The sequence below is a fragment of the Lipomyces chichibuensis genome (genome assembly GCF_038497645.1).
Source record: "Lipomyces chichibuensis strain CBS 12929 unplaced genomic scaffold V1513scaffold_23, whole genome shotgun sequence".
NCBI classification, from domain to species: Eukaryota; Fungi; Ascomycota; class Lipomycetes; order Lipomycetales; family Lipomycetaceae; genus Lipomyces; species Lipomyces chichibuensis.
The window spans coordinates 100,039-121,050 of record NW_027117475.1 but is presented as its reverse complement, the minus strand read 5'-3'; the positions used below and the strand labels follow the sequence as shown (position 1 = coordinate 121,050).

General features: G+C 46.5%; 11 protein-coding genes across 11 annotated transcripts; 6 read left to right on the top strand and 5 right to left on the bottom strand.

Annotated features, from left to right (window-relative positions):
• The first annotated feature begins 88 nt into the window (after window positions 1–88).
• Window positions 89–792, top strand: V1513DRAFT_401870 (bola protein). Its single transcript, XM_066895515.1, has 3 exons — window positions 89–288; window positions 346–476; window positions 529–792. The coding sequence occupies exons 1-3, from the start codon at window positions 198–200 to the stop codon at window positions 571–573; spliced, it is 267 nt and encodes an 88-aa protein (XP_066752743.1). The 5' UTR covers window positions 89–197; the 3' UTR covers window positions 574–792.
• V1513DRAFT_447480 (adaptin N terminal region-domain-containing protein) lies at window positions 688–3,653 on the bottom strand. The gene is made up of 10 exons (XM_066898403.1): window positions 3,471–3,653; window positions 3,309–3,360; window positions 3,114–3,245; window positions 3,001–3,058; window positions 2,834–2,947; window positions 2,650–2,781; window positions 2,475–2,596; window positions 2,210–2,421; window positions 1,778–2,157; window positions 688–1,726 (listed from the first exon to the last, which is right to left on the bottom strand). Exons 1-10 carry the CDS (start codon window positions 3,523–3,525, stop codon window positions 947–949), a joined length of 2,037 nt encoding a protein of 678 aa, XP_066752742.1. The 5' UTR covers window positions 3,526–3,653; the 3' UTR covers window positions 688–946.
• A 150-nt stretch (window positions 3,654–3,803) lies between these two features.
• V1513DRAFT_426083 (uncharacterized protein) lies at window positions 3,804–4,081 on the top strand (the record flags this gene model as incomplete). Its single annotated transcript, XM_066896150.1, has 3 exons — window positions 3,804–3,806; window positions 3,858–3,932; window positions 3,989–4,081. 3 exons carry the CDS (start codon window positions 3,804–3,806, stop codon window positions 4,079–4,081), a joined length of 171 nt encoding a protein of 56 aa, XP_066752741.1.
• A 948-nt stretch (window positions 4,082–5,029) lies between these two features.
• On the top strand, window positions 5,030–5,826 carry V1513DRAFT_426082 (uncharacterized protein; the record flags this gene model as incomplete). Its single annotated transcript, XM_066896149.1, has 4 exons — window positions 5,030–5,353; window positions 5,410–5,432; window positions 5,507–5,750; window positions 5,806–5,826. 4 exons carry the CDS (start codon window positions 5,030–5,032, stop codon window positions 5,824–5,826), a joined length of 612 nt encoding a protein of 203 aa, XP_066752740.1.
• A 201-nt stretch (window positions 5,827–6,027) lies between these two features.
• On the bottom strand, window positions 6,028–8,058 carry V1513DRAFT_485645 (uncharacterized protein; the record flags this gene model as incomplete). The annotated part of the gene is made up of 2 exons (XM_066900481.1): window positions 6,028–7,301; window positions 7,356–8,058. The coding sequence occupies 2 exons, from the start codon at window positions 8,056–8,058 to the stop codon at window positions 6,028–6,030; spliced, it is 1,977 nt and encodes a 658-aa protein (XP_066752739.1).
• An 873-nt stretch (window positions 8,059–8,931) lies between these two features.
• Window positions 8,932–9,878, top strand: V1513DRAFT_432341 (acyl-CoA dehydrogenase/oxidase C-terminal; the record flags this gene model as incomplete). Its single annotated transcript, XM_066896398.1, has 5 exons — window positions 8,932–9,521; window positions 9,569–9,601; window positions 9,653–9,705; window positions 9,758–9,782; window positions 9,833–9,878. 5 exons carry the CDS (start codon window positions 8,932–8,934, stop codon window positions 9,876–9,878), a joined length of 747 nt encoding a protein of 248 aa, XP_066752738.1.
• A 1,162-nt stretch (window positions 9,879–11,040) lies between these two features.
• On the top strand, window positions 11,041–12,324 carry V1513DRAFT_447469 (uncharacterized protein). Its single transcript, XM_066898402.1, has one exon. It carries the CDS (start codon window positions 11,104–11,106, stop codon window positions 11,902–11,904), a length of 801 nt encoding a protein of 266 aa, XP_066752737.1. The 5' UTR covers window positions 11,041–11,103; the 3' UTR covers window positions 11,905–12,324.
• On the bottom strand, window positions 12,219–14,213 carry V1513DRAFT_447467 (uncharacterized protein). The gene is made up of 3 exons (XM_066898401.1): window positions 13,515–14,213; window positions 12,621–12,871; window positions 12,219–12,567 (listed from the first exon to the last, which is right to left on the bottom strand). Exons 1-3 carry the CDS (start codon window positions 13,721–13,723, stop codon window positions 12,353–12,355), a joined length of 675 nt encoding a protein of 224 aa, XP_066752736.1. The 5' UTR covers window positions 13,724–14,213; the 3' UTR covers window positions 12,219–12,352.
• Window positions 14,214–14,484: 271 nt separating this feature from the next.
• On the bottom strand, window positions 14,485–16,279 carry V1513DRAFT_447462 (eukaryotic and archaeal DNA primase, large subunit-domain-containing protein). Its single transcript, XM_066898400.1, has 3 exons — window positions 16,013–16,279; window positions 15,749–15,950; window positions 14,485–15,678 (listed from the first exon to the last, which is right to left on the bottom strand). The coding sequence occupies exons 1-3, from the start codon at window positions 16,173–16,175 to the stop codon at window positions 14,574–14,576; spliced, it is 1,470 nt and encodes a 489-aa protein (XP_066752735.1). The 5' UTR covers window positions 16,176–16,279; the 3' UTR covers window positions 14,485–14,573.
• Window positions 16,280–16,372: 93 nt separating this feature from the next.
• V1513DRAFT_416746 (BCS1 N terminal-domain-containing protein) lies at window positions 16,373–18,189 on the top strand. The gene is made up of 2 exons (XM_066895853.1): window positions 16,373–16,651; window positions 16,700–18,189. Exons 1-2 carry the CDS (start codon window positions 16,484–16,486, stop codon window positions 17,972–17,974), a joined length of 1,443 nt encoding a protein of 480 aa, XP_066752734.1. The 5' UTR covers window positions 16,373–16,483; the 3' UTR covers window positions 17,975–18,189.
• A 1,140-nt stretch (window positions 18,190–19,329) lies between these two features.
• On the bottom strand, window positions 19,330–20,830 carry V1513DRAFT_447457 (ADP-ribosylation factor family-domain-containing protein). The gene is made up of 8 exons (XM_066898399.1): window positions 20,666–20,830; window positions 20,477–20,524; window positions 20,216–20,319; window positions 20,122–20,161; window positions 19,993–20,058; window positions 19,657–19,936; window positions 19,553–19,604; window positions 19,330–19,495 (listed from the first exon to the last, which is right to left on the bottom strand). The coding sequence occupies exons 2-8, from the start codon at window positions 20,493–20,495 to the stop codon at window positions 19,487–19,489; spliced, it is 570 nt and encodes a 189-aa protein (XP_066752733.1). The 5' UTR covers window positions 20,496–20,524; window positions 20,666–20,830; the 3' UTR covers window positions 19,330–19,486.
• Between the last annotated feature and the right edge of the window lie 182 nt (window positions 20,831–21,012).

The window sequence follows — 21,012 nt, the reverse complement described above, 5'->3', positions numbered from 1 at the left end:
GCATAAACGCGTAATTTGCACATGTGGTGTAATCTGATGGAGATTTGTGAGGGCAACTCCAAATATTTTCTTTTTGGTCGTTGACTCCCTATTGCACACGAGTCATCACAGGAGAGCAGTTTAAGAGATTTTCTGCGGAACTAGCCAGTAAATCACGACGCCGGTACCGTACCACACCTTTATATTCGATATCAAGGATGAGTGGCAGTGGAATAGCATCCAGTCACATAGAAGCCGTCATACGGGAGCGGCTAAACAGCACACATGTACAAGTCGATGACATTTCCGGTACTTCATTCTCTCTGAACGGAATGCATTGTGTTGATACTAATCTATTTTTTTCAGGTGGTTGTGGACAGGCATTTGAGGTTATAGTTGTTTCGCCATTATTTGCTGGGAAGAACGTGCTGATGAGACATCGACTGGTGAACGCAGCCTTGAAGGAGGAAATATCTGCGATCCATGCCTTCACGCAGGTGCGTCCTTCCAGTCTCTTCACGTAAACAGTGCTAACATACATGCATACAGAAGGACTATACACCGGAGGAGTGGGAAAAGAAGCAACAGCAGTAATAGACAGAAAGAGCCTCCAATTTGTGATTTTTGTTTCAGCTGGCGTTATCACGGTCAAAAAGGAATTCATTGGGCTGGAGAGTATTTGACTTTGGAAAACCTATTTTGAAATTGTATATATTTCATAGTTTATGAAAGGTGATATGTATAAATATCATGATGGCAAGCCATGTACCACCTTCATCGAGGACTAATAAGTAGTACTAAAACAAATGACCAAATAAATTTTTATGATATGACACGCACCACTAATCAATACAGCGAGCAAAAACGACTTCACACAACATACAAACTCATCCGCTGTCAACGACCTGTATACTTTGTGATTCATGATGACGTCACATCTTCAAATTAAATTTAAATATGATATCCTCTAGTCAAACATTCCCAAGAGATCCTCAACATGACTACGGAACTGCTGTGGCTGGTTGAGATCTAGCGGCGGTGAAGTTGGTGCAGAGTTGTTGGATCCGAGATTTAAGTTGGCAACACCGGCAGTCGGAGGAGCCACAGGCTCGACATCGAAATCTATGTCGAGTAGGTTCTCTAAATTTCCGGCCTTCGTCGAAACTTGGATAGGTTCTTCCTGCGCCAACTGGGCCTGCTCTTCCAACGCCTTCCTCTGCAATGCATCCGCACCAAAACGTCCCTGACCGATAAATGTCTCGGCCGGTTTATGGTAAACTGATGCCAGGGTCGATAACTCTCGTAGCAACTCTTCTAGTACCGGTGGTGGAAGATGTTGAATGACATCCTTTACTGGCGGTTTCTTCGACATGATAATATCTTTTGTGGTCTGTGAATTTGTGGACAACAGACGCCAGTAAATGTATGCTCGGTCACGGAGATCAGCGTTGTCGCATTCGTTTGTTATAGTCTGCAATACTTTCTGAACGAGTGGCTGGGCGTTCTGAGGCTGTAGCAAGAACAGCTTCACGGTTGCTGTAAGCAACTGTAATTGAACCTGTGTTGTCTCGTCCAAAAACCCTTCAATGAATGTTGATAATATCTCGTCGGCATTGTCAATCTTATCCGCATATTCACCGACAATCCATATCATCGCACCACGAGCTTCTGGCTCATCTAGCTCATCGATACCTTGGCATAGTGTTGGAATAACACCTTCATACCCAGGGTACCTCCGTAGTACATCCTATGCATCTGTCAGTATTATCCGAGGCCATAACACAATCCTGGCACTCACCCTCATAACTATAACAGCCTCCTGGACAACGTAGTTAACTTTAGTGTTAATCAAGTCCAAAAGGACATTAACACATCGCTGAGCCGAGCTCTCAATCTTAATCGCACATTGGCCAATCGCTCTGACCGCTCGCTTCACAAAATCCATGTCGACCTCCAACGCATATTCCTTCAACTCCGACAACAAAGTATCAACATTTCGCGAGTTGGCTAATCGAATCATTATATCTAACTTCTCGACTTTAAGGTACAACGGGTCGTTATATTTACAGAAAAATATCCGCAGCTGGTTGCTAAGGATATCCGGATATTTTTGAAGAATGATGTTGATATTTCGCAGGGCAACGTACTGAACTTCAGGGGCCGAAACTGCAAGAGTTACTGGTATACATTAGTAACTGTCACGCAAAAGTCTAACTCACATTTCCCATACCTAGTGGCGGCGACATTTTGTCTAGATATTGTTTCTGTAACTCCGGATCAAGTATATGTAAGTGGCATAGAATTGTTTTGACAGCCGCAAGAACGACACTAGGATTCACGTGCTGGAATTGAGGCACAACGCGCTCGCAGATGTGTTCTGCTTCCCGAACATCGGCTGTTCTGTAATCGGCTATCGAAGTTAATATTGTAATTCGGCCCCATCTATAAGATGTTAGCAATCAAGCAGTGAGCAATTTTACTTCTCGACGACATACTCAGTGCATTCATTCAATGCTAGCAAAAGCTTCTTCAAAATGTCCGCGTTGACAACAAAAGCGTTGGTCTCAGGAGCTGCCTCCTGAATCTCTGTAAGAGCAGAAACAGCATTGGCAATAACCTGATGGCATTGTTAGCAAACTATTGGATGTCGTCCAGCATCATATCTAATACCATTGGATTGGCATCACCAATCATCTCCTGCAAAGTCGCTAAAAACCCGTTATCCACGACAAGAGCTGGATTAAGATCAAATAGCTTGGCAACACAGATTGCAGCCGTCTTCCTGACATACGGACTGTCGTCCTACAGTACTGTATCAGTAGAGGGTGACAAATAAATATCTAAGAGCTATTACCTTCAAAGTCTTCCGTAAAGGCTCCTCCATGTAATCGACAATCTTGTCTACACGAATGCAGCCCATGGTTCTAATGGCCAATGCGCGCACCAAAGGATTTGAGTCCTCAGAGTCCTCATCAAGCCATTAATTGAGTGTCCAGTAAAAACAGTCGATCAAGGTCCTACCTGAACAAATGTATTCACAGCAAGAATACACAAATCCGGATGACTCTTCGCGTAGTTCCTACCTTAAAGTCAATCCCAACATCATCTCAACTGTAATATCGAGAACTACCCACATCAAGTACAAATATACCAGCTTCTTTTGCTCGATATCCGGTGTCGCAATATTTTTCAGGACGTCTGGAAATAGCGCCGATACGTCCTTGCCTAGAGTCATCGCCGCAATTGTCCGTTGGATGGCATCCTTCCTGTATGAGAGATCCAGCATAAGTATCCTCAAAAGACCAGTCCAAATCAATTATAGCAATTACCGTTCATAGGCATATTGCGAAACAAGCCCACTTCTCAATTCATATGTTTCGCCTACACCACGATCTATCAGCACATCGCGTTCAATTTCAAGACAGTCGCAATGACCAGGTCGATCGTCCGTCGCTAAGATCTCAAGGGTCATAGACAGAAAAAGCCCAAACCTTTCCGCGGAATTTGAAACACACTTCGAATGCGTTTCTCAATTGATGCCTGCATTGCTTCCGAATTGCCGCCCTGATTGCCAACCGGGAATGGCAGGAAGGAAAAAAATGACAGGTTTAAGGTGTGGTTTCGAAAAATTGCCGGTTTGGAGTGCGCTGATAGTTGTATACGGACCTACTCCGTGCAACAAGGCAATTAGCGTCTGTGCTGGACCCCTCGTTGACGCTAACCATCTACCCTGACCCTGTCACTGCGAACTGGATGTGCCTTATTTGAGTACTTGTTTTCAAACGCAGTTGGTATACTTAATAAAATACTTTATATTTGTCAATATGGTATGCTTGTGAAACATACACTGCATTATTCACAACTGTTAATAGTCTTAGGCCCTTCCAAATCCACGACGTATCTTCGCATCATTCCGAACAGACGAAGAAGAACGGCAATATTCACGCAGAGCAGTAAGGTTTCTTTATTCGTTTCTGCCGTATGTTATGAACGACTGACGAGATGATAGTTTCTTAATTTTATGGGATTTTTGGGATCATGTTTAATATTCAGTTTTGTCGCGCAGAAGCTGTCGGGATGGAAAGGATTGATCTTGCCTTAAGTTGCCAATTTTTGGATTGTCATGAGACTCGCGCAAGATGCTATTAAGCCTATATATCGTTACTGGGCGACAATAACTATAAAGCACCATGCGTTCGTAACGGACCAATTCAGGGCACGTTGATTTTAGATGCACCGCCGATAATATTGACCCGGAGAATTAGTGCATAACGTTGCCATTAGGTGAAAAATGCCAGGTTCCATTTGAGGCAAGCAAAGCCCGAAATGCGTCCATTGCGATTGAGCGCTCCTACTTATAAGGCAAGTGTGAAGTATGATCGTGGTGAGATGTTTTTTAGTCTAATTAGCCATTGAAGGCAGGGGCTATAGAAGAATATCGATGGATATCTCGTACGTACGCTCAGCATCTTTTACATTTCCAGAATTCAAATCACGTTCGCATTTGTTCTAAACTCTGTCGCTCCGTGCTGTGTAGCAAGGACGTAGAGTAGTATTATATTTTGGCCCCTGCAGTACCTTGAAGGATTTCCCGCCACGGAATTATATGTGTTATATATCTAAACATAACTTTTGTAATTGAAAATAGCAAAATCATACACAATCTCTAGTATCGTCTCTACGGTCCCTAAATATTGATCTGTAGTCGTGATCTGACTGATACCTCATACACATTCAATCCGTTGACGCCTTCCTTCAGAGACTATTTTATAACTCGCTTCGTCAAGGATGGTCCTATCATGACGTGAACTTCAATGTGTGCTGTCATATACGCTTTCGACGTGGCTGAAGCACCGAACAGGGCACGCGATGACTCGGAAAAGCGATGCGCCAGGGTATCGGCAGTTACGAGAGCAGGCATTCTTGTATCTAACAGACCATCTCATTTTACTCACTTTTAATTGACCGGATTAGGTAGTAAGTAAGCTAGCGGTCTGGTGTGTTGAAAATCCTCGAACGTTTAGAAACACATCACAGTCTATGTGATAAAATGGGCGCTCTCTTTCGTCCACTACTACGCAACATCGGGGCAAAGCGATTCACACCTCACTCACCCAATTCTTTCATCCGACGCGCATCTACCTTCCAATGGCAGGATCCCTTCTTGTTAGACACTCTTCTGACCGACGAAGAACAAGCAATTTCAGAAGCAGCGCGCCGATATTGCCAAGGCTCACTGCAGCCTCGTATACTCGATGGATACCGCAATGAGACATTCGATCAGACTATCATGCTCGAGCTTGGCGAGCTTGGATTCCTTGGACCAACGATTGAGGGTTATGGATGTAGTGGTGTGGGCTCGGTTGCATACGGTGTAAGTGTCTCTCTAATATATAACTAGACTTCAAGGAACTGACGATTATATTGCAGTTGATTGCCAGAGAAGTTGAACGGTAGGATGCCCGCGGACCACCATATAAAATACGGGAACTAATATGGTTTAGTGTCGATTCTGGTTACCGGTCAGCAATGAGTGTGCAATCGAGTCTCGTGATGCATCCCATCGTTCCATTTCTGAGCGCGCCGCCTGGGACTTTGTGAAGAGCGATGAAGGTGCGGGCCTTGAACTCACTGTCGTGAACCCCGGTATCTTTGGTGGCATCAAGGCAACATTCTTGGCAGACTATATCCACACTACGACCTACGCTACGTCAGACGTGCTCGGCTCACCCGGCCTGGTCGTGGGAGATCCTTTAACAGATATCAACCGAGTACCTTGTCGCCGGCAACGCCGAAGGATCTTACCTAACCATGCGCTCCCGACAGGGTGCCATCTTTTTGTCATAAATCTCGAGGACAGACCCGTCCTTTTATTCTCTGTCAGGTGTCTACTAAAATTATGTACACGTAGAATACCAACAAGGGACGCGAAAGCACAAACCAAGAAACAAAAAGAACACGCAAGCACACAGACAACCCAAGAAAGACACGCCAGCAACAACCACCAAACCCGGAACGTCAGCCACACCGCCACGCCATCGCTCAAGCTCACGAGTTATGGACGACCAAGCGGTTTTCGAGTTGGAATCGGCCTCCGCTGACTTCCATTGCTCGATATTCGGCGGCTAATGCGTCCGATACTGTGAACCGACGAGCATCGACATTGTAATACGCCTTTTCCAGATTCATCCTCTTGCGAGGCAGGTTCAGATACCTCTGGAATTTTTCCGAACCCCTGCCAAGAGTGACAGTATAATAAGGAATAGTCTTAGATGTGAACACATTTACTCTCATGTCTACATAAACACCTGTCACCAGGATCCCGCAGCTGGATGCTAGCTCCTTCAGGTCATCCACAATTTTTCGGTGGCCCTCGTTGCACTGGGTGAATTGGTATTTGTCCGATTTCTTCTGAAAAGTACCATCGGTATCAATGAGCCCGGCAATTACTGCCAGACGTGTCTCTTCATCAGCTTCCATATATTCAGAAGGAATGCCGCGGCTTTTGTCATTGCTGATGCCGAGTCTCCGCAGACCTTCCAGAACAGGATTTGCCCCTCGAATTTTGAATCCTACTTTCGTCGCGATCCTGTACCTAAAGACATCCTTGTTCCTGTGATAGACAACCTTGTTCGATGCATACTCTCCTCTTATCACCTCCGTGCCACGCGCGTGGACCAGCTCTTTTGTGAGCACAAGGTCATGTGATGGCATAGAGCTGTTAAGTCGGTCGACGTAAGATCGCAACCAGATCTCAATCTCGCGGTCCGAGCCCGCGATATCCGCATTAGCAGCGTTGCCATCACCGATCCACAACCCCAAAAAGTATGGATCGACAGGAAGATCTCGCTGATTTGAGGATACGGAGGACGGATCAAAGGCGAGCGGCATACGATAGAGCTTTAAGAACTTCAGTTTGGCATCCTGGGTGCACAGTCGCTCATACTTCTCGACTGCCATGCAGAATTCTTCGCCATTGTGGACAACCAAAGGATCAATCAGATGGTGATGATCGCTTTGTAAGAATCTGAGCGCCAGCTGTGCCTGGTATTCAGTCTTGAATTGGCGACCCACCCTGCGTACTCCTCCACAATCGCAGTGAAGGCGGTCAAGCGACTTTCGAATGGACGCAAAACGATCTGTATGCGCATGATCCATATACAAAGAGTCAGATAACGGTGAACTCGATCGAAGTTCATCGTCAGGCGGAGGTGGCTGCGACGAGGGGACATAGGTACGAGTAGACTGGGAGCTCGGCAAGTCTAACTCCGCAAAAGGCTTCTCTGGGAAGAAGTACTCGAGTTCTGGCGCATTAGGATCCCCTGAAAGAATTAGCAGGACGAGGCAGTGTCAATGCTCGCAAAGGGAGCACATACCAGTCAATTTGTTCGCCACGTCGATGTCAAACACCTCAGCTGTAAAATCATCCTCCATGACCACCTCATCTGCAGAATCAGCCTCCTCCGCTACAGCTCTGTGTGTATAAAGTTGCTCCTCCAAGTAGCTATCCATAGAGGCATGGATGGCCTCTTTGGCCTCTCTGACCAGGCCAGAAGCATGAGGGCCAGAAGCATGCGCGAGCTCAAGATAGTCATCGATACATTTAGAATATTTGTCCTGGTGGCCGGGATGATAGTTCTGGTCAAGGACCGTCTCGATGTACGCGTGAACAGCAGCCGGCCGGGGATGGCTATCACCACGCACAAGATCTTGATAGAAGTAGTCACTCAAAATGTCCAGTTGGAGATCGCAGGCTTCCTTTACCGTGTGCTTTCGGTCACATCGAGTTGTCCACTGAACACGGATTCCTGACGACATGATGCAAGGTGATGTTGCGGTCGTGGTCAGAGCAAGTCGATGATGCGGAGTGCAGGTGAAAGATGTCCATTTATGGGATTGGAATTCCCTATAAGTGATCTTCTTCAACTGACCTGTAGCAGGTGGAGCAACACCAATGCAAAGTTTGGGACGATTTCCCGCATCATAGAGATAATCACCAACTTGGATATCTCCGACACGTTTAAGACCGGTAGTCGTGCGTTCGAGTGTGTCTGACGCGAGACCCTGAGAGGGATTCATGTCGAGAATGTTGGAAGAGCTGTATTGAAGAAGTTTGTTGGAAAGCTATATGTTCTGTGTCCGACACACGCTTTGGAATTAGCAAAAAAATCAGATGAGAATAGCAGTGGCGGGGACAGATGGGGGTATTATAATCAGACACGACGCACAGAACAGAAATAGCTGGCTGTCTACAGACAAGAGACGGACAGAGAGACAGGGGGAGGCGACGTAGCCCGCGGTCTGGTCACCGGTGAATTCGTGTTACGCGTAGTTCGAGATTGAGAGATTTGTCAGTTAGGATTGCCGTTCCGTGTTCCGTGTCACCTGTCGGTTCGGGCCGCCATCGAAGTAAGAAACGTACAGTAGTACGAGGAGAGTGCGGCTCAAGTGGTGATGCCATTCATTCATCCCTTTCTAGGTTCCCTACCAGATCGTTGGCTTAAGCAAACTTCCATATCGGCCGGCCCCTTGTCATGTCGCCTTACTACTAGCAGATTCTATTCGACAGTTACCATCTCGAGAAGAATCTTCCAGTGGGACGCAGCAGATCCGAACGAAAGCAGCCTAGCTATGAAGTGATGAGGCTACTTTAGCACGATCTTTGGCCCTGTCCTCAACACCGAAATTGCAGCGAGCATTCATATTGTGCAGCATTTCTTGAATGGCGAGATGCCCGGTAGTCCACATCTTTATATGAGTGTCGTCGATGTCAGGGACCCATACAAGTATTCGGTACAGAGGAGCAGAGAGAACGATTTTTGCCGGATCTTGCGAGAGGAAAACTTATTGGCTGCTTCGGGCTTACTGAACGTGCGCTATAATCTTTATATGCATTTAACATGACATGAAGGCTTATGAAATGTAGCCAACCACGGCTCGGATCCCGGCTCGATGGAGACTGTCGCTCGTCCGCACCCCACCAAAGAAGGCGTCTACCTCCTGTCAGGCGCCAAAAACTGGATTACGAACTCTCCTATCGCGGATGTGCTCCTAGTTTGGGCTAAGCTCGACGGTGTGATCAGAGGTTTTCTCGTCGAGCGCTCGAAAGCCGGTCCTGGTCTCTCCACTCCGCAGATCAAGGGCAAAACGGCACTTCGGGCAAGCGTGACGGGTATGATTAACTTGGATGACGTGGAAGTTCCCAAGGAGAACATGTTCCCTGAAATTCAGGGTCTCAAGGGTCCATTTTCATGTCTAAACAGTGCACGCTATGGAATCGCGTTCGGTACTATTGGCGCATTGGAAGGTGCCTTGGATTTGGCGAGAAGATATGCACTGGACAGAAAGCAGTTTAAGTCAAATCCGCTGGCGAAATATCAATTGATTCAGAAGAAGTTGGCGGATGCGCTTACAGATATTGCATACGGTCTTGTGGCGTGTGTGCAGGTTGGTAGATTAAAAGATGCAGGTAAAGCGGCACCAGAAATGATTGGCATGATTAAGCGACATAATTGCGATCGATCATTAGAGAACTGCCGAAAGTATGTTTACTTAAGGGTATTTGTTATTGATCAGCTAACCATTTCAGGCTTATGGAGATTTTTGGAGGAAACGCGGCTAGGTAGGTGGATCAAGGGTCATATTATCTACACGATTCTAATCCGTTCCGTAGCGACGAGTATCATATCGGCCGTATTGCGGCCAACTTGTTCGTAGTTCAAACTTGTGAGTATCCGCATATCAGTATTAATTGAACCACATTAGCTGATTTTCCCAGACGAAGGACAAAGCGACATTCATGCGTACGTCAAGCTCACTTGTACATTGAACGATGGGTACTGACGTGAATTAGATTGGCTCTCGGACGGGCGATTACAGGTGTCAATGCCTTCTATTAGAGGATTTTCTGAGACCAATTTCCCCATGTCTCACGTAACGAAGCTGTGTCCTCGATCGTCATTACATTGACAAATGGGGCCAAGAGGTGTGATCTGGGATATATCTGACTGCTGCAGATTACAAATGTATTGATTGAATTTTGTGTATCTGCTAGATCATTTTGTCTATAAAAAGTACAATGTGCATGTCGTAGCTCCTCTCAGACATACAACTCAACCTACTCCGTATGTTGTGTATAGTTTGGGCGAGTAATTCGATAAGTTGTTGATCGGGGAAATTGACGTATGTCCTCTTGTACGGTCAGCGACCGTCGTTCGCATACTCAACTGAAAAATACCAAACTTCTTCGTGGGCACGACAGCGAGGACTAAGCCACTCTCTCTGTATGGCCGCGACTCAATGTGCTGTTGCTCGGATACAGGAAGCACAACCCCACGACAAAATAAAACTAAGAACGAACCCGAGCCACGCGCGGACCACAACAATATGTTGAGCGATGACCGGCGGGATGCGAGACAAGAAGGTGTCAACATTGTCGACAAACAATCTTGTGGACTCTATGGATCTTGGGAACTATCTATTGAACTAAACTGAACTGAACTAATGGCCGGACAAGAAACAGAAGGGGCAACGTGAAGAAGACGCAACCGAGAAGAAACCGAGGAGGACGCAACCGAGAAGAAACCGAAGAAGAACATAGGCGACAAGAAACTACAAGAAAATCGCGACCACGTGAGAAGAGCAGGATTCGGTTTTGGTTGAGCAAATCCGGATTTGGCATATTCTCAGGGGTAAACCACCGAAACTCTAGACCAAAAAACTCTATCCAACAGCATTTTCTAAACTTTCGCTCTTATCATTATATAAACGAGTATGTGACGTATAAGTGCGTTATTGTATTAGACACGTAGGTACAGGTACTATAGCAACAATTTGCAAAAAAGATGGCCTATTACTATAGCGAACCAAAGTCACGGTGTTCGTAGTAAGTAAGCTGATTCGTTTTGAACTTAAGCACGTGAGACATAACCAAAGAAGCAGAGACCCTAAACCACAACCTTTAAACGATACCCACGGCTACGTCACTGACAAGAAGCCCTAATCCCAATCACACAACGTCCCATTCGTCATTTGCATGACAAGAATGCAGATCAAACGAAAGATATAAACTAGCATCTACTCTTTGCACTCCATACCCAGAGCAATCAATCAAATATCCCCATCATGCCTATCCCAATCCCCAAAGCCGAAAGCCTGCAAGACCTCTTCAGTCTGAAGGGCAAGGTTGTCGTCGTAACTGGCGCCTCCGGCCCCAAGGGCATGGGCATTGAGGCCGCTCGTGGCTGCGCAGAGATGGGCGCCGACGTCGCCATTACCTACTCCACACGTCCGCAAGGCGGCGAAAAGAACGCAAAGGATCTGAGCGAGAAGTATGGCATCAAATCTAAGGCATACAAATGCGATGTTGGCCAATGGGAGCAAGTCGAGAATCTGGTCCAGACCGTGATTGCCGAGTTCGGCAAGATCGATGCTTTCATCGCGAACGCTGGACGGACTGCCAAAAGCGGTATCCTCGACGGCTCTGTTGAAGACTGGAACGAGGTCATCCAGACTGACCTCAATGGCACGTTTCACTGTGCCAAAGCCGTCGGCGCGCACTTCAAGCAGCGTGGGACTGGCAGCTTTGTCATCACGTCGAGCATGTCGGGCCACATCATTAATTACCCTCAAGAGCAGACAGCCTACAATGTCGCCAAGGCTGGCTGCATCCACTTGTGCAAGTCTCTCGCCAACGAGTGGCGCGACTTCGCCCGCGTGAACAGCATCTCTCCTGGCTACATCGACACCGGTCTCTCCGACTTTGTCGACCAGAATGTCCAAAACTTGTGGAAATCAATGATCCCAATGGGTCGCGATGGCAATGCAAAAGAGTTGAAGGGAGCGTACGTTTACCTGTGCAGTGATGCCAGTTCATACACCACCGGCATCGATATTCTCATCGATGGAGGTTACTGTGTTCGATAAGTAACTACCCAAAAGCTGATTTGACTGACGTCAACGTTTGCCTGGTGGCATGTGCAAGTGAAGGACCACAGAAAGAAAAAGTTATGATTGTATAAGTCCTCTCTATTACCGAAAACGGAATAGACAGGAACAGTATGACAGGTAGTGAGCTGCTTGATCCGTAGTTCTGTGTCGGGATTCGGTGAAGAATTTGAAGTTCACAGCAATTCGGAGTTATAATAGGACATGAGTTTTAATAAATGTCAGAATGCGGTCAATCGTTCTGATGAAGAGTGGACTGGGTTTAGAGGACTTGGTGATTCACGGGGCGTAATGGACGGAAAAGCAAAATATTCGATTTATATTCGTATTCTACAATGTCTGAGAAAGCAATATATGAAAATATCCGTACAGCGCAATCATTATATGCGATCACTGGATTACAACTCGTGCATACTGTTCATCCACGTCACACCTCAATACTAAATTCATCTTCCCAAAACTCGGCAATATCCTGAACGACAGGCAGAGCTAATGCGCTAACCCGCATTACATCAGCTTCCTCGTCGTCTACATCGTTGGCATTGTCGAGGTGTCGGGATTCCTGCAGGGCGGCCGCGACGTTGGCGAACCGTGTTGCGAGATCTGAAAGTGACGAGAACGAGTCCCGCAGCATGCTAAGTTCTATCACCATGTCAGCGTAACTGATATAAAACTGAAAGTCCGCAAAAGCGCACCAAAGTCGCCTAACTGTCCGCCACTGGCGTTAACGCTGGCAAGGATACCATCCACTGTCTCCATACTCGCACATCCATTTTCAGTTGCAGAATACATATGTGATAACGTCCCGCGTACTTTAGCAACTATATTCTCTATTGCAGCCGCATGTTCCGTACTTGCGTTGTCATTACTGGCAGACGCGGAAGGAAGTGATCGTGGCATGGGGATTATTTGTATTTCAGAATTTATGGGGAAGCGGCGCATGATTCTATATATAATCGTCAGTAAGTATGGCATGAATACAATCAGAATTTGTCAAGTGTGATGAGACTCTAGCAAGCGAATATCGTAAACAAATCAAGAACGAGTTAACAGCACAGCAATGTCGTATAAGAATCGACCGATTGATCCATCGGGCTCGAAGATAATTACACGACGTCCGCCTGTATTGAAATTCCGGACCGGTACAGCTGGCCCAAAGCCGCCTTTTGGTCTCTGTGTATGTGCTCGGGATGACGGCAAATTACAAACAGGAATATCGCGTGCCGGTTGATGAATTATTGCGTTGATTTTCCCGAAGATATTGTGACAGCTTCGCAATTGAATTTTAGAACAATGGACTCGAACCGACTAACGACAGGAGAGGATCAGGCAGAAGGAGCGCACGAAGGCCTGAGTAGAGACAATTGTGCAGGTTTATACTACCGCAATAATCGTAAGAATATGTGCTTTGTGGGATCCACAGCAACGAATGTGATTGGTATATAAATATGAAGATAATTAACTTCAAGGCGCTCTGATATGGGTTAACCTGGACATGTAACAGAAGTTTATGACATCAATAGTTCGGGAATGTGTTGTGACGAAGACTGGCGAAAGCGGAACGCAACAGAGTTTACCAAATTACATACAATTCCTGGAGACTGGTGTACATATCGAACCACGCAGGCGATGCAACGTCGCACTGCATGATGATGAGTGGGAGCGGGCCGGTCAGTCGATATTGGCTGGCGTCGAATGGCGCCGAATGAGACTTTTGTTGACAGGAGTGGTCGATGTGCGCGTAGATCGCCGCGAGATCCAGGGCTGCCCCGGGACGAAGAAGCAAATAGTCAGGCATTTTGCGCTATTTCGGGGAGACAGAACACACAAACAGCAACTGTAAGGTGTGAACGGGGAAAGCCAAGGAGAGATTAGGTTATTGGGAGTAAATAAGTAAGGTGATACCTGGCGGAGATTTTTGTGCGGCGTCGCAGTCACCAACCAACTTTCAACTGTGCCTGTTGATATCGTTAGATATTGGGCGGAATGGCGCAACTGGTTTGATGGTAAGCGGTACATAGGCAAAATGACAGCTGAGAGCGACAATACGCGTCCGAAAAGGTCGTAAACCTTCTGGCAATAGCGACTCTGCTGTAAATTTTCCTGCTGAGAAAAGGTTTCCAATGATCTACTCAATTATACACTTTCATGTGGCGTTTTGAATGCGAGATCAGCTTCACTAGCGCAAGCCACAGGCACACTCTATTGTATTACGGATACTACAGTTATTGGAACACTGTGAATGCGACACACAATACCGGTGCCTGGGTCTGGGATATCACTCTCTCTATTGCCTAGATGGTCAGTTATGTCAGTTACGAAAAGTGAGATATCAACAGATGGCTCTCGAGTCACACTAACCTGTGACACATTTTGTGACCCTGCACGGGCTCACGCTTTGTCCGCAATAAAGTTCACAGTGTAGCACAAAGTTGTCAGTAACCAAAAGTAGGCAACTCGGAAAAACACAAAACGCTTTAGGCTTTGTACGACTATTTGACGGTACCCAGTTACTCTCACCGCTCTCCGCCGAACAACGTTGTTTTTTGAAGCTGCTAGGCCATGAAATGTAAATTTCTAATGTCTGTGAATTATGTGACTTGTGCTCTACGCAGTATAAACGCTCATTAGTACACATCCGTCAAAGACTACTTCCCGCTCTCGCTCTCTACGGCCTCGACCTGTCTAGCAAACTGTACGCTCCGATCAAAATACAAATTCGGATGCGTAACGCTCTCCATCCCCACACCAACGCCAACGGGACTGTTGGCACCGACAGCTTTATGCGTAGCTTCAAATACCCTCGTACACGCTACGTGATATTGCTTATTCCTCACATCTTCCCTGACACCCCGCAACACGCCTTGGTCGCTAACACCAAGACCCTGAATCGCCACGACTAAATTATCTTCAGAGAAATGCCGATAGGGGCAACCATGGTACTCATTCGCGCCCGGTGCAGCATCAGTCAATATCTGCGCACACGATCTTGGCTTGTAATTCCGTCGATTCCCTTCTAAACCATAATTATGTCTAATATTATACCGATACTCCTTACTAAACTTCTCATCCGTGCATTTCGAGAAACTCGTCCGCCAGAATACTAATGCCTCTTCGACGGATAGTCCGATGCCCTTGAGGAACAGACCATATTGCTGGCGGCCAAAGTATCGGAGATGGCTGTCGCGTCGAAGAGCGGTATGTAGCGTGCGCATGCAGAGAGGGAAATGCGGGACCAGAGAATCGATTTGAGACGCACGTACGACCCCATGACCTGGTGCTGTCGCGCTGCTGTCGGGAATGTATTCCGGCGCGACGAACCCTTTCGAAAGATGTCCCAGGATTGGAAGAAGTCTGTCGTCCTCATCCAGCCGTGGCAATGCCCGGGCAGTAATTTCCAGTGCTCGTTCGAGTTTTTCAGAAAATTCGGTTAAGATGAGAGATAATTGCTGTGAGGCTGGAACGTACGCTACGCCGCCCTTTATAAATACTTTTCGTGCTTCAACCAACTCCGGCACGCGTTCAAACGGAACTTTGAAGTACGATTCGTTGGATGACTGCGTGTGTGCTGTTGATTCGGAAGACGAAAAATTGAGAAAGTCTTGCAACGAACGCTTTTCGTCCTCAGGAACGAGCGTCCAGCCAAAGTTGTATCGCGCTAGAAGAGCGTGTTGTTCGGAAATGTCTGCAGACGTGTATCGCATTCTGAAAAGTATGGTCTCGGCTTTGACAAACCGTCGTCGCAACTCCTCCCTGTTTCTTTATTAATACAATATCTGGCAGAAGTATTCAAATGGAAGCCAAAAATGAGCAAAGAACGTACGTCCGACAAAATGCTAGACGGAGAATAAAGTGCGAGTAATGATCCTTTTTGCGTTCAGAGTCTAATTGACTGCCTTTATTCACGCGTCCGGATACGGAGTTCGGTGATAGCGGGAGATATTTCTCCAGTAATGGTTTGACAGTCTGTTCTGTAGCTTTCATGTTGCGGTTGCGGAATAGACATGTTTCGAGTTCACTCAGAACTAAAGACGGCGTTAGTAGTCGACGCATAGTCTATTTTCGTTCCTCAAAACAACCATCTCACCTCTCAATCTATCTAAAGCCCACTCTTCAAATTGATCTAGCGTAATCTCTGCTAGCGGCGGAATAAGATACATGTTCAGCCGGTCGGGGTAGTCTTGTTCCCGGATTACTTCTTTCCCAAAATTTGTCCGCTCTAGAGCGCGCTTTTTTTGTGCGCGGAACATCCTTAAGAACTGTGATAATAAAGAAGTGTGAGGAGTGAGTAGCACGATGAGATGATAGGTCGGACTAGTGGTGATAATGGCGACGTTGGACGGAGATGGTGACGGGCGGCGCGTATTGGAGAGAATTGCGCGTTAAGCACAATAGCCCCTACCCACGCGCAACGGACGCGACATCCGATTTTCGGCCGTCTCGGAAAGTCCCAACCAGCCAAAAATTTCGACACCCAATCTCGAATGTCGGCGTATTTTGTCCCTGTCTATCGCACCGAGTTCAATTGAGTGATTGAGGAGATTATAGTAACGAACGAATGCCTGCAGAAATTGCTGCAGGTGTCGCCGGTGCGCCGGTGGCTTTGCCGACTGATATCCCCACGGCGACACCACCACCAGCTCCGCCGCTGCCATCGGCATCCACTCCCCCACAACATGGAAATCTCTTAAGCAACTTCCTCGCATCAAATCCATACTTCACAGCCGTATGTCTTTTCAGCAACCAATTTATCGCACGCAACTAACAGAACTAGGGCTTCGGTCTCATGGGCCTCGGCGTGGGCCTCGCCGCTGCTCGTCAAATCGTCGTCCGGGGCTCAAACTTGCTTTATAGGCAACTCCTCGTGGACCTGGAAATCCCGTCAAAAGACAAATCATACGCCTGGTTCCTAGAGTGGATGGCCCGAGAATCTGTTTCTGTCTCGTCCCTGTCAAAATCAGAATCGCCAAATGGATTTAAGAGCCCGTTCGTTGCCTTGCGAAATTTATATTCCTCGTCGCATCATTTAAGCGTGCAAACAACGTACAAGCAACATGACAACGGCAGCGTCTCGGCTAATTTTAGTCTAGTTCCCGGTCCTGGCAAACACATCCTGCGCTACCGGGGGACCTACATCCAAGTCAACCGCGAACGCTCTGGTAGGCTAATGGATTTGACGTCCGGCACTCCGTTCGAGACTATCACCCTCACAACGCTATACCGCGACCGCGGCGTATTCCGGACACTATTACAAGAAGCCAATGCCATGGCTCTAAAGATGCAGGAGGGCAAGACAGTTATGTATGTTTCGTGGGGTCCCGAGTGGCGGATGTTCGGACAGCCGAGGCGAAAACGGTCGCTGCAGAGCGTGATTCTGGATAGTGGCGTCAGCGAACGGATATGCGTGGACGTCAAAGACTTCCTGCACTCGGGTAAATGGTACGCGGATCGCGGGATTCCATATCGAAGGGGTTATTTACTGTACGGTCCGCCCGGGAGTGGGAAATCCAGTTTTATACAGGCACTGGCAGGCGATTTGGACTATAATATCTGCATATTGAACTTATCCGAGCAGAATTTGACAGACGATAGGTTGAATCATTTGATGAATCACATTCCGGAACGAAGCATATTGCTGCTGGAAGATATTGACGCCGCGTTTAATAAGCGTGAGCAGTCAGATGAATCTGGGTATAAACTGTCCGGCGTGACGTTTTCCGGACTGTTGAATGCGCTGGACGGTGTTACGTCGTCGGAGGAAAGAATTATTTTTATGACGACGAATCATCAGGAAAAGTTGGATCCTGCTTTAATCCGCCCCGGTCGTGTCGACGTGCGGGAGCTGATTGATAATGCGTCAGAGTATCAGATTAGAAAGATGTTTTTGCGGTTCTATGAAGGTGCGGATGGTCTGTGTGAGAAATTTGTCACGAAGGTGATTGAGTTAGGTGTGCCGGTTAGTACAGCGCAGTTGCAAGGGCTGTTTGTGTATAATAAAAATGCGCCGGAGAAAGCACTGGAAATGGTCCCGTATATGAAAAGTCCGTAGTTGGTAATGTATATATATTTTTGTACATAGACAGTCGCAGGGACGAAAAAAATATACAAATATACAGAGCACAGTAGCTGTAACTGAAGTTTTCCAATTAGTTCTCAAGCGCAAGTCAACTGTCATTATCATTTACGAATAATTACGAATTGTTGCATTGAATGTATTAAATGTATCTAGCAATACGGCTACATATTAAAAATTTTTGAGCGGCATAAGATTCTTAATGATGATTGTGTGAACACATAATTTGGTAACAGGTGATCTACGTCATTGATGCCAACTAGTCACAGAAGAACACGACTAACTATTGCCATCCTTCATCCCATGTCAATGATAATATTAGTACGACGTCTTGAACTGCCAACACTCCTCACTGACGACAATTACATAGCAAAATCTGATATAACGTAGTTATTTTATGTGTAGAGCCGTTGATTGTGCCGCTCTAAACTTTTTAGAAATGTTCCGATGCATAGAAGCCGCATTGCCTCGTTCTAAAATAGAGTCTAGCGCCGAAGTTTATTTTTTCGAGTTAAACGGGCCGCATGATGATCGGATCAAGGGGTATTCTGCTTCCGCCAATGGTCGTCATCCTTAAAGCTAAGGAGCAGCAGGCTCAATGGTGTCAAGAAGAACTGCTGGATCCTAGTTGGTCAATCGCCGTTAGCAAGAGTGGCTGGACGACTGATGATATCGGTCTCCAGTGGCTTAAGAATGGTTTTTCACCCTCATTCAGCCAAACATACTACTGGCACGCATAGACTATTGATTCTTGACGGACATGGTAGCCATCTCACTGCAGAATTTGATAGATTCTGCGAGGAAAATCGTATTATATCGCTCTGTATGCCGGCCCATTCGTCTCACCGACTACAACCATTGGACGTAGGCTGTTTTGGACCACTCAAGCGAGAATATGGCAAGACTCTTGAGCGGATGATGCAGGCCGGTAGAAACCATAACGATAAAGAAGACTTCCTACATATCTACCCTGCCGTACGAGCCACCGCGTTGAGTATGCGGAATATACGTGCCGGATTCGCAGAAACTGGACTGGTCCCTCTTGATCAGGATCGGGTTCTTGAGAATATCACATTCAACCTGCGTACACCATCCCCAGATCTAAATTGAAACGTGTACGAGCCGAGAACGAGCGCCAGACTACGAAGAAAGCTCGGAAACGTGCTTCACTAGGTACTGATGTAGTTTTGACCGTAGGGGAGGCTCGTGACCGTATTCAGGAGCTTAATGATCAACATAATGTCCATCCTGATGAACAGCCTGAAATGAATCGGCAGCGTGCTCCACCTCGCTGCAGTGGCTGTCGTAATCTTGGACATACTATAAGGAAATTTCCTGGTAAATAGCTATATATTTCAGCTCTAGCTAGTATAATTTAACTACGTGGTCGTTGATGCTGGTTCATTTAGTATTTGGTGATGGTGAAACCGGCCGGTTCGATGGTGCGACCGGTTCGATGGGGAAATACGTTAATGTTTGTCCCACGTCTTAGACGTACTGTACATTTTATGTTAGTCCTAGTATTTGTATCGGCGGAACACGAAAACGACTTACCTGACTGAGCCATCTGATACCCTCGCCATATCCTTGTCTCATAACAACGGAGCTATAAGGGAGATCAGTATCACAGCTTCTACAGTCGCAAATGGAAAACATACCACATGTACACCTCAAGAGGTCGAATATTTTCCAGTGGAACTTTGCCTTTACCGGTCGTCTGATACAATCCCAGGGCCAATCGAAGTTCCTCTTCCGACACGGCGCCGGGTGCGTCAATTTTATTGCCCAGAATCAGAAATGGGACTTTCGACAGCTCTTCGATGGCGAGTAATGCGTCGAGCTCGGCTTTGCTCTCTGCGAATCGGTCTACGTCTGCCGCATCCACCATGAAAACAATGCCGCTGACTTCGGGGAAGTAGTCCCTCCAGAGACGACGAGCTGTCGAGTTTAACATCAGTAAACCCGAAAAAAAATAAATGTGGAAGGTTACTCACCCTGCTGATGACCACCTAAATCGAAAGTCGTGAATTTGCAGTTACCGATAGCCAGCTCCTCAGATGCTATATTAAAACTTTGGTTACCTAACTACCCAGAACCAAGATGTCAAATTGTTAAGCACATACTGGGATGTAGAGTAGGTTGCAGGGTTGCTAGTCGGTCATTCTATATCGGCATCAGTATTGTGCATCATCAATATCCTGCAGAGAAATAGCTTACCTTCAACATATGCAATAGAGTAGTCTTTCCCGCATTATCGAGACCGAGGAACAAAAGCTTTGCGTGCTTGTTGAGTAACCCAAGCGAAGACAATATATCGTAAACTGCACCAATCAAATATCAGTGACCGGCCCATTTAAATGATATCGGCGCAGTAATTCTGCAATCCACGTGCATAAACATATCCGCCAATGCAAAATGGCGATTGACCACGTTGATCGAATGTGCGTGATAGGATCGATGTTTAAGAACCGTACTTACACCAATTGATAATAAACATCACGCAAACTCGGTATCGGTATGCTCTCGCTATAACATCACGCAATTGTCAGTAATCACTATGTTACTATTTGATCAAATCGCCGACTTCAACAACGATCCGCAACCCGAAACGGCCATCACAGCTGCTCTCGACTTAAACCGACGAGTACAAAAAAAATCCAACCATACCTATGCGCTCTTCACGAATTACAAAATAAACAAAAAGAGATAATCAATCGAACCTTCCCTGCGGAAAAAAAGATGCTATCGTCCGATCTCTTGTGGATACGTATTTGATTTGTCCACCGTACACCACCCTATCCCGGTTGAACTTTGTCGTTTTAAGCTCGAGATGCCGTCCAGAACTAGCGCCTAATGCTGTGTGCGGAATCCCATAGAAGATTATTGGTAAATGGCATATCTGCGCCAACGATTTAGCGTATATGGTAAAGGTATCTGGAATTCTAGAAGTATGTGGGTCAACATCAGTGATTTGGGGCTCTTGTAAATTCTTATATATAGGTCAACGTGTCAGG

Coding starts and splice junctions, on each gene's coding strand:
- V1513DRAFT_401870 (XM_066895515.1), top strand. CDS start 198: ATGAGTGGCAGTGGAATAGCATCCAGTCACATAGAAGCCGTCATACGG. Junction 289..345: donor ACAAGTCGATGACATTTCCG/GTACTTCATTCT, acceptor TATTTTTTTCAG/GTGGTTGTGGACAGGCATTT. Junction 477..528: donor CGATCCATGCCTTCACGCAG/GTGCGTCCTTCC, acceptor ACATGCATACAG/AAGGACTATACACCGGAGGA.
- V1513DRAFT_447480 (XM_066898403.1), bottom strand. CDS start 3,525: ATGCAGGCATCAATTGAGAAACGCATTCGAAGTGTGTTTCAAATTCCG. Junction 3,059..3,113: donor CTGGTATATTTGTACTTGAT/GTGGGTAGTTCT, acceptor ACTTTAAGGTAG/GAACTACGCGAAGAGTCATC. Junction 2,948..3,000: donor CTGTGAATACATTTGTTCAG/GTAGGACCTTGA, acceptor TGGCTTGATGAG/GACTCTGAGGACTCAAATCC.
- V1513DRAFT_447469 (XM_066898402.1), top strand. CDS start 11,104: ATGCCTATCCCAATCCCCAAAGCCGAAAGCCTGCAAGACCTCTTCAGT.
- V1513DRAFT_447467 (XM_066898401.1), bottom strand. CDS start 13,723: ATGCCTGACTATTTGCTTCTTCGTCCCGGGGCAGCCCTGGATCTCGCG. Junction 12,872..13,514: donor TACACCAGTCTCCAGGAATT/GTATGTAATTTG, acceptor GATTATATATAG/AATCATGCGCCGCTTCCCCA. Junction 12,568..12,620: donor CGGACAGTTAGGCGACTTTG/GTGCGCTTTTGC, acceptor ACATGGTGATAG/AACTTAGCATGCTGCGGGAC.
- V1513DRAFT_447462 (XM_066898400.1), bottom strand. CDS start 16,175: ATGTTCCGCGCACAAAAAAAGCGCGCTCTAGAGCGGACAAATTTTGGG. Junction 15,951..16,012: donor GGCTTTAGATAGATTGAGAG/GTGAGATGGTTG, acceptor CGCCGTCTTTAG/TTCTGAGTGAACTCGAAACA. Junction 15,679..15,748: donor CGTCTAGCATTTTGTCGGAC/GTACGTTCTTTG, acceptor ATAAAGAAACAG/GGAGGAGTTGCGACGACGGT.
- V1513DRAFT_416746 (XM_066895853.1), top strand. CDS start 16,484: ATGCCTGCAGAAATTGCTGCAGGTGTCGCCGGTGCGCCGGTGGCTTTG. Junction 16,652..16,699: donor CAAATCCATACTTCACAGCC/GTATGTCTTTTC, acceptor TAACAGAACTAG/GGCTTCGGTCTCATGGGCCT.
- V1513DRAFT_447457 (XM_066898399.1), bottom strand. Junction 20,059..20,121: donor GCAACCTACTCTACATCCCA/GTATGTGCTTAA, acceptor GTTTTAATATAG/CATCTGAGGAGCTGGCTATC. Junction 19,605..19,656: donor CCTCTTGAGGTGTACATGTG/GTATGTTTTCCA, acceptor TCTCCCTTATAG/CTCCGTTGTTATGAGACAAG.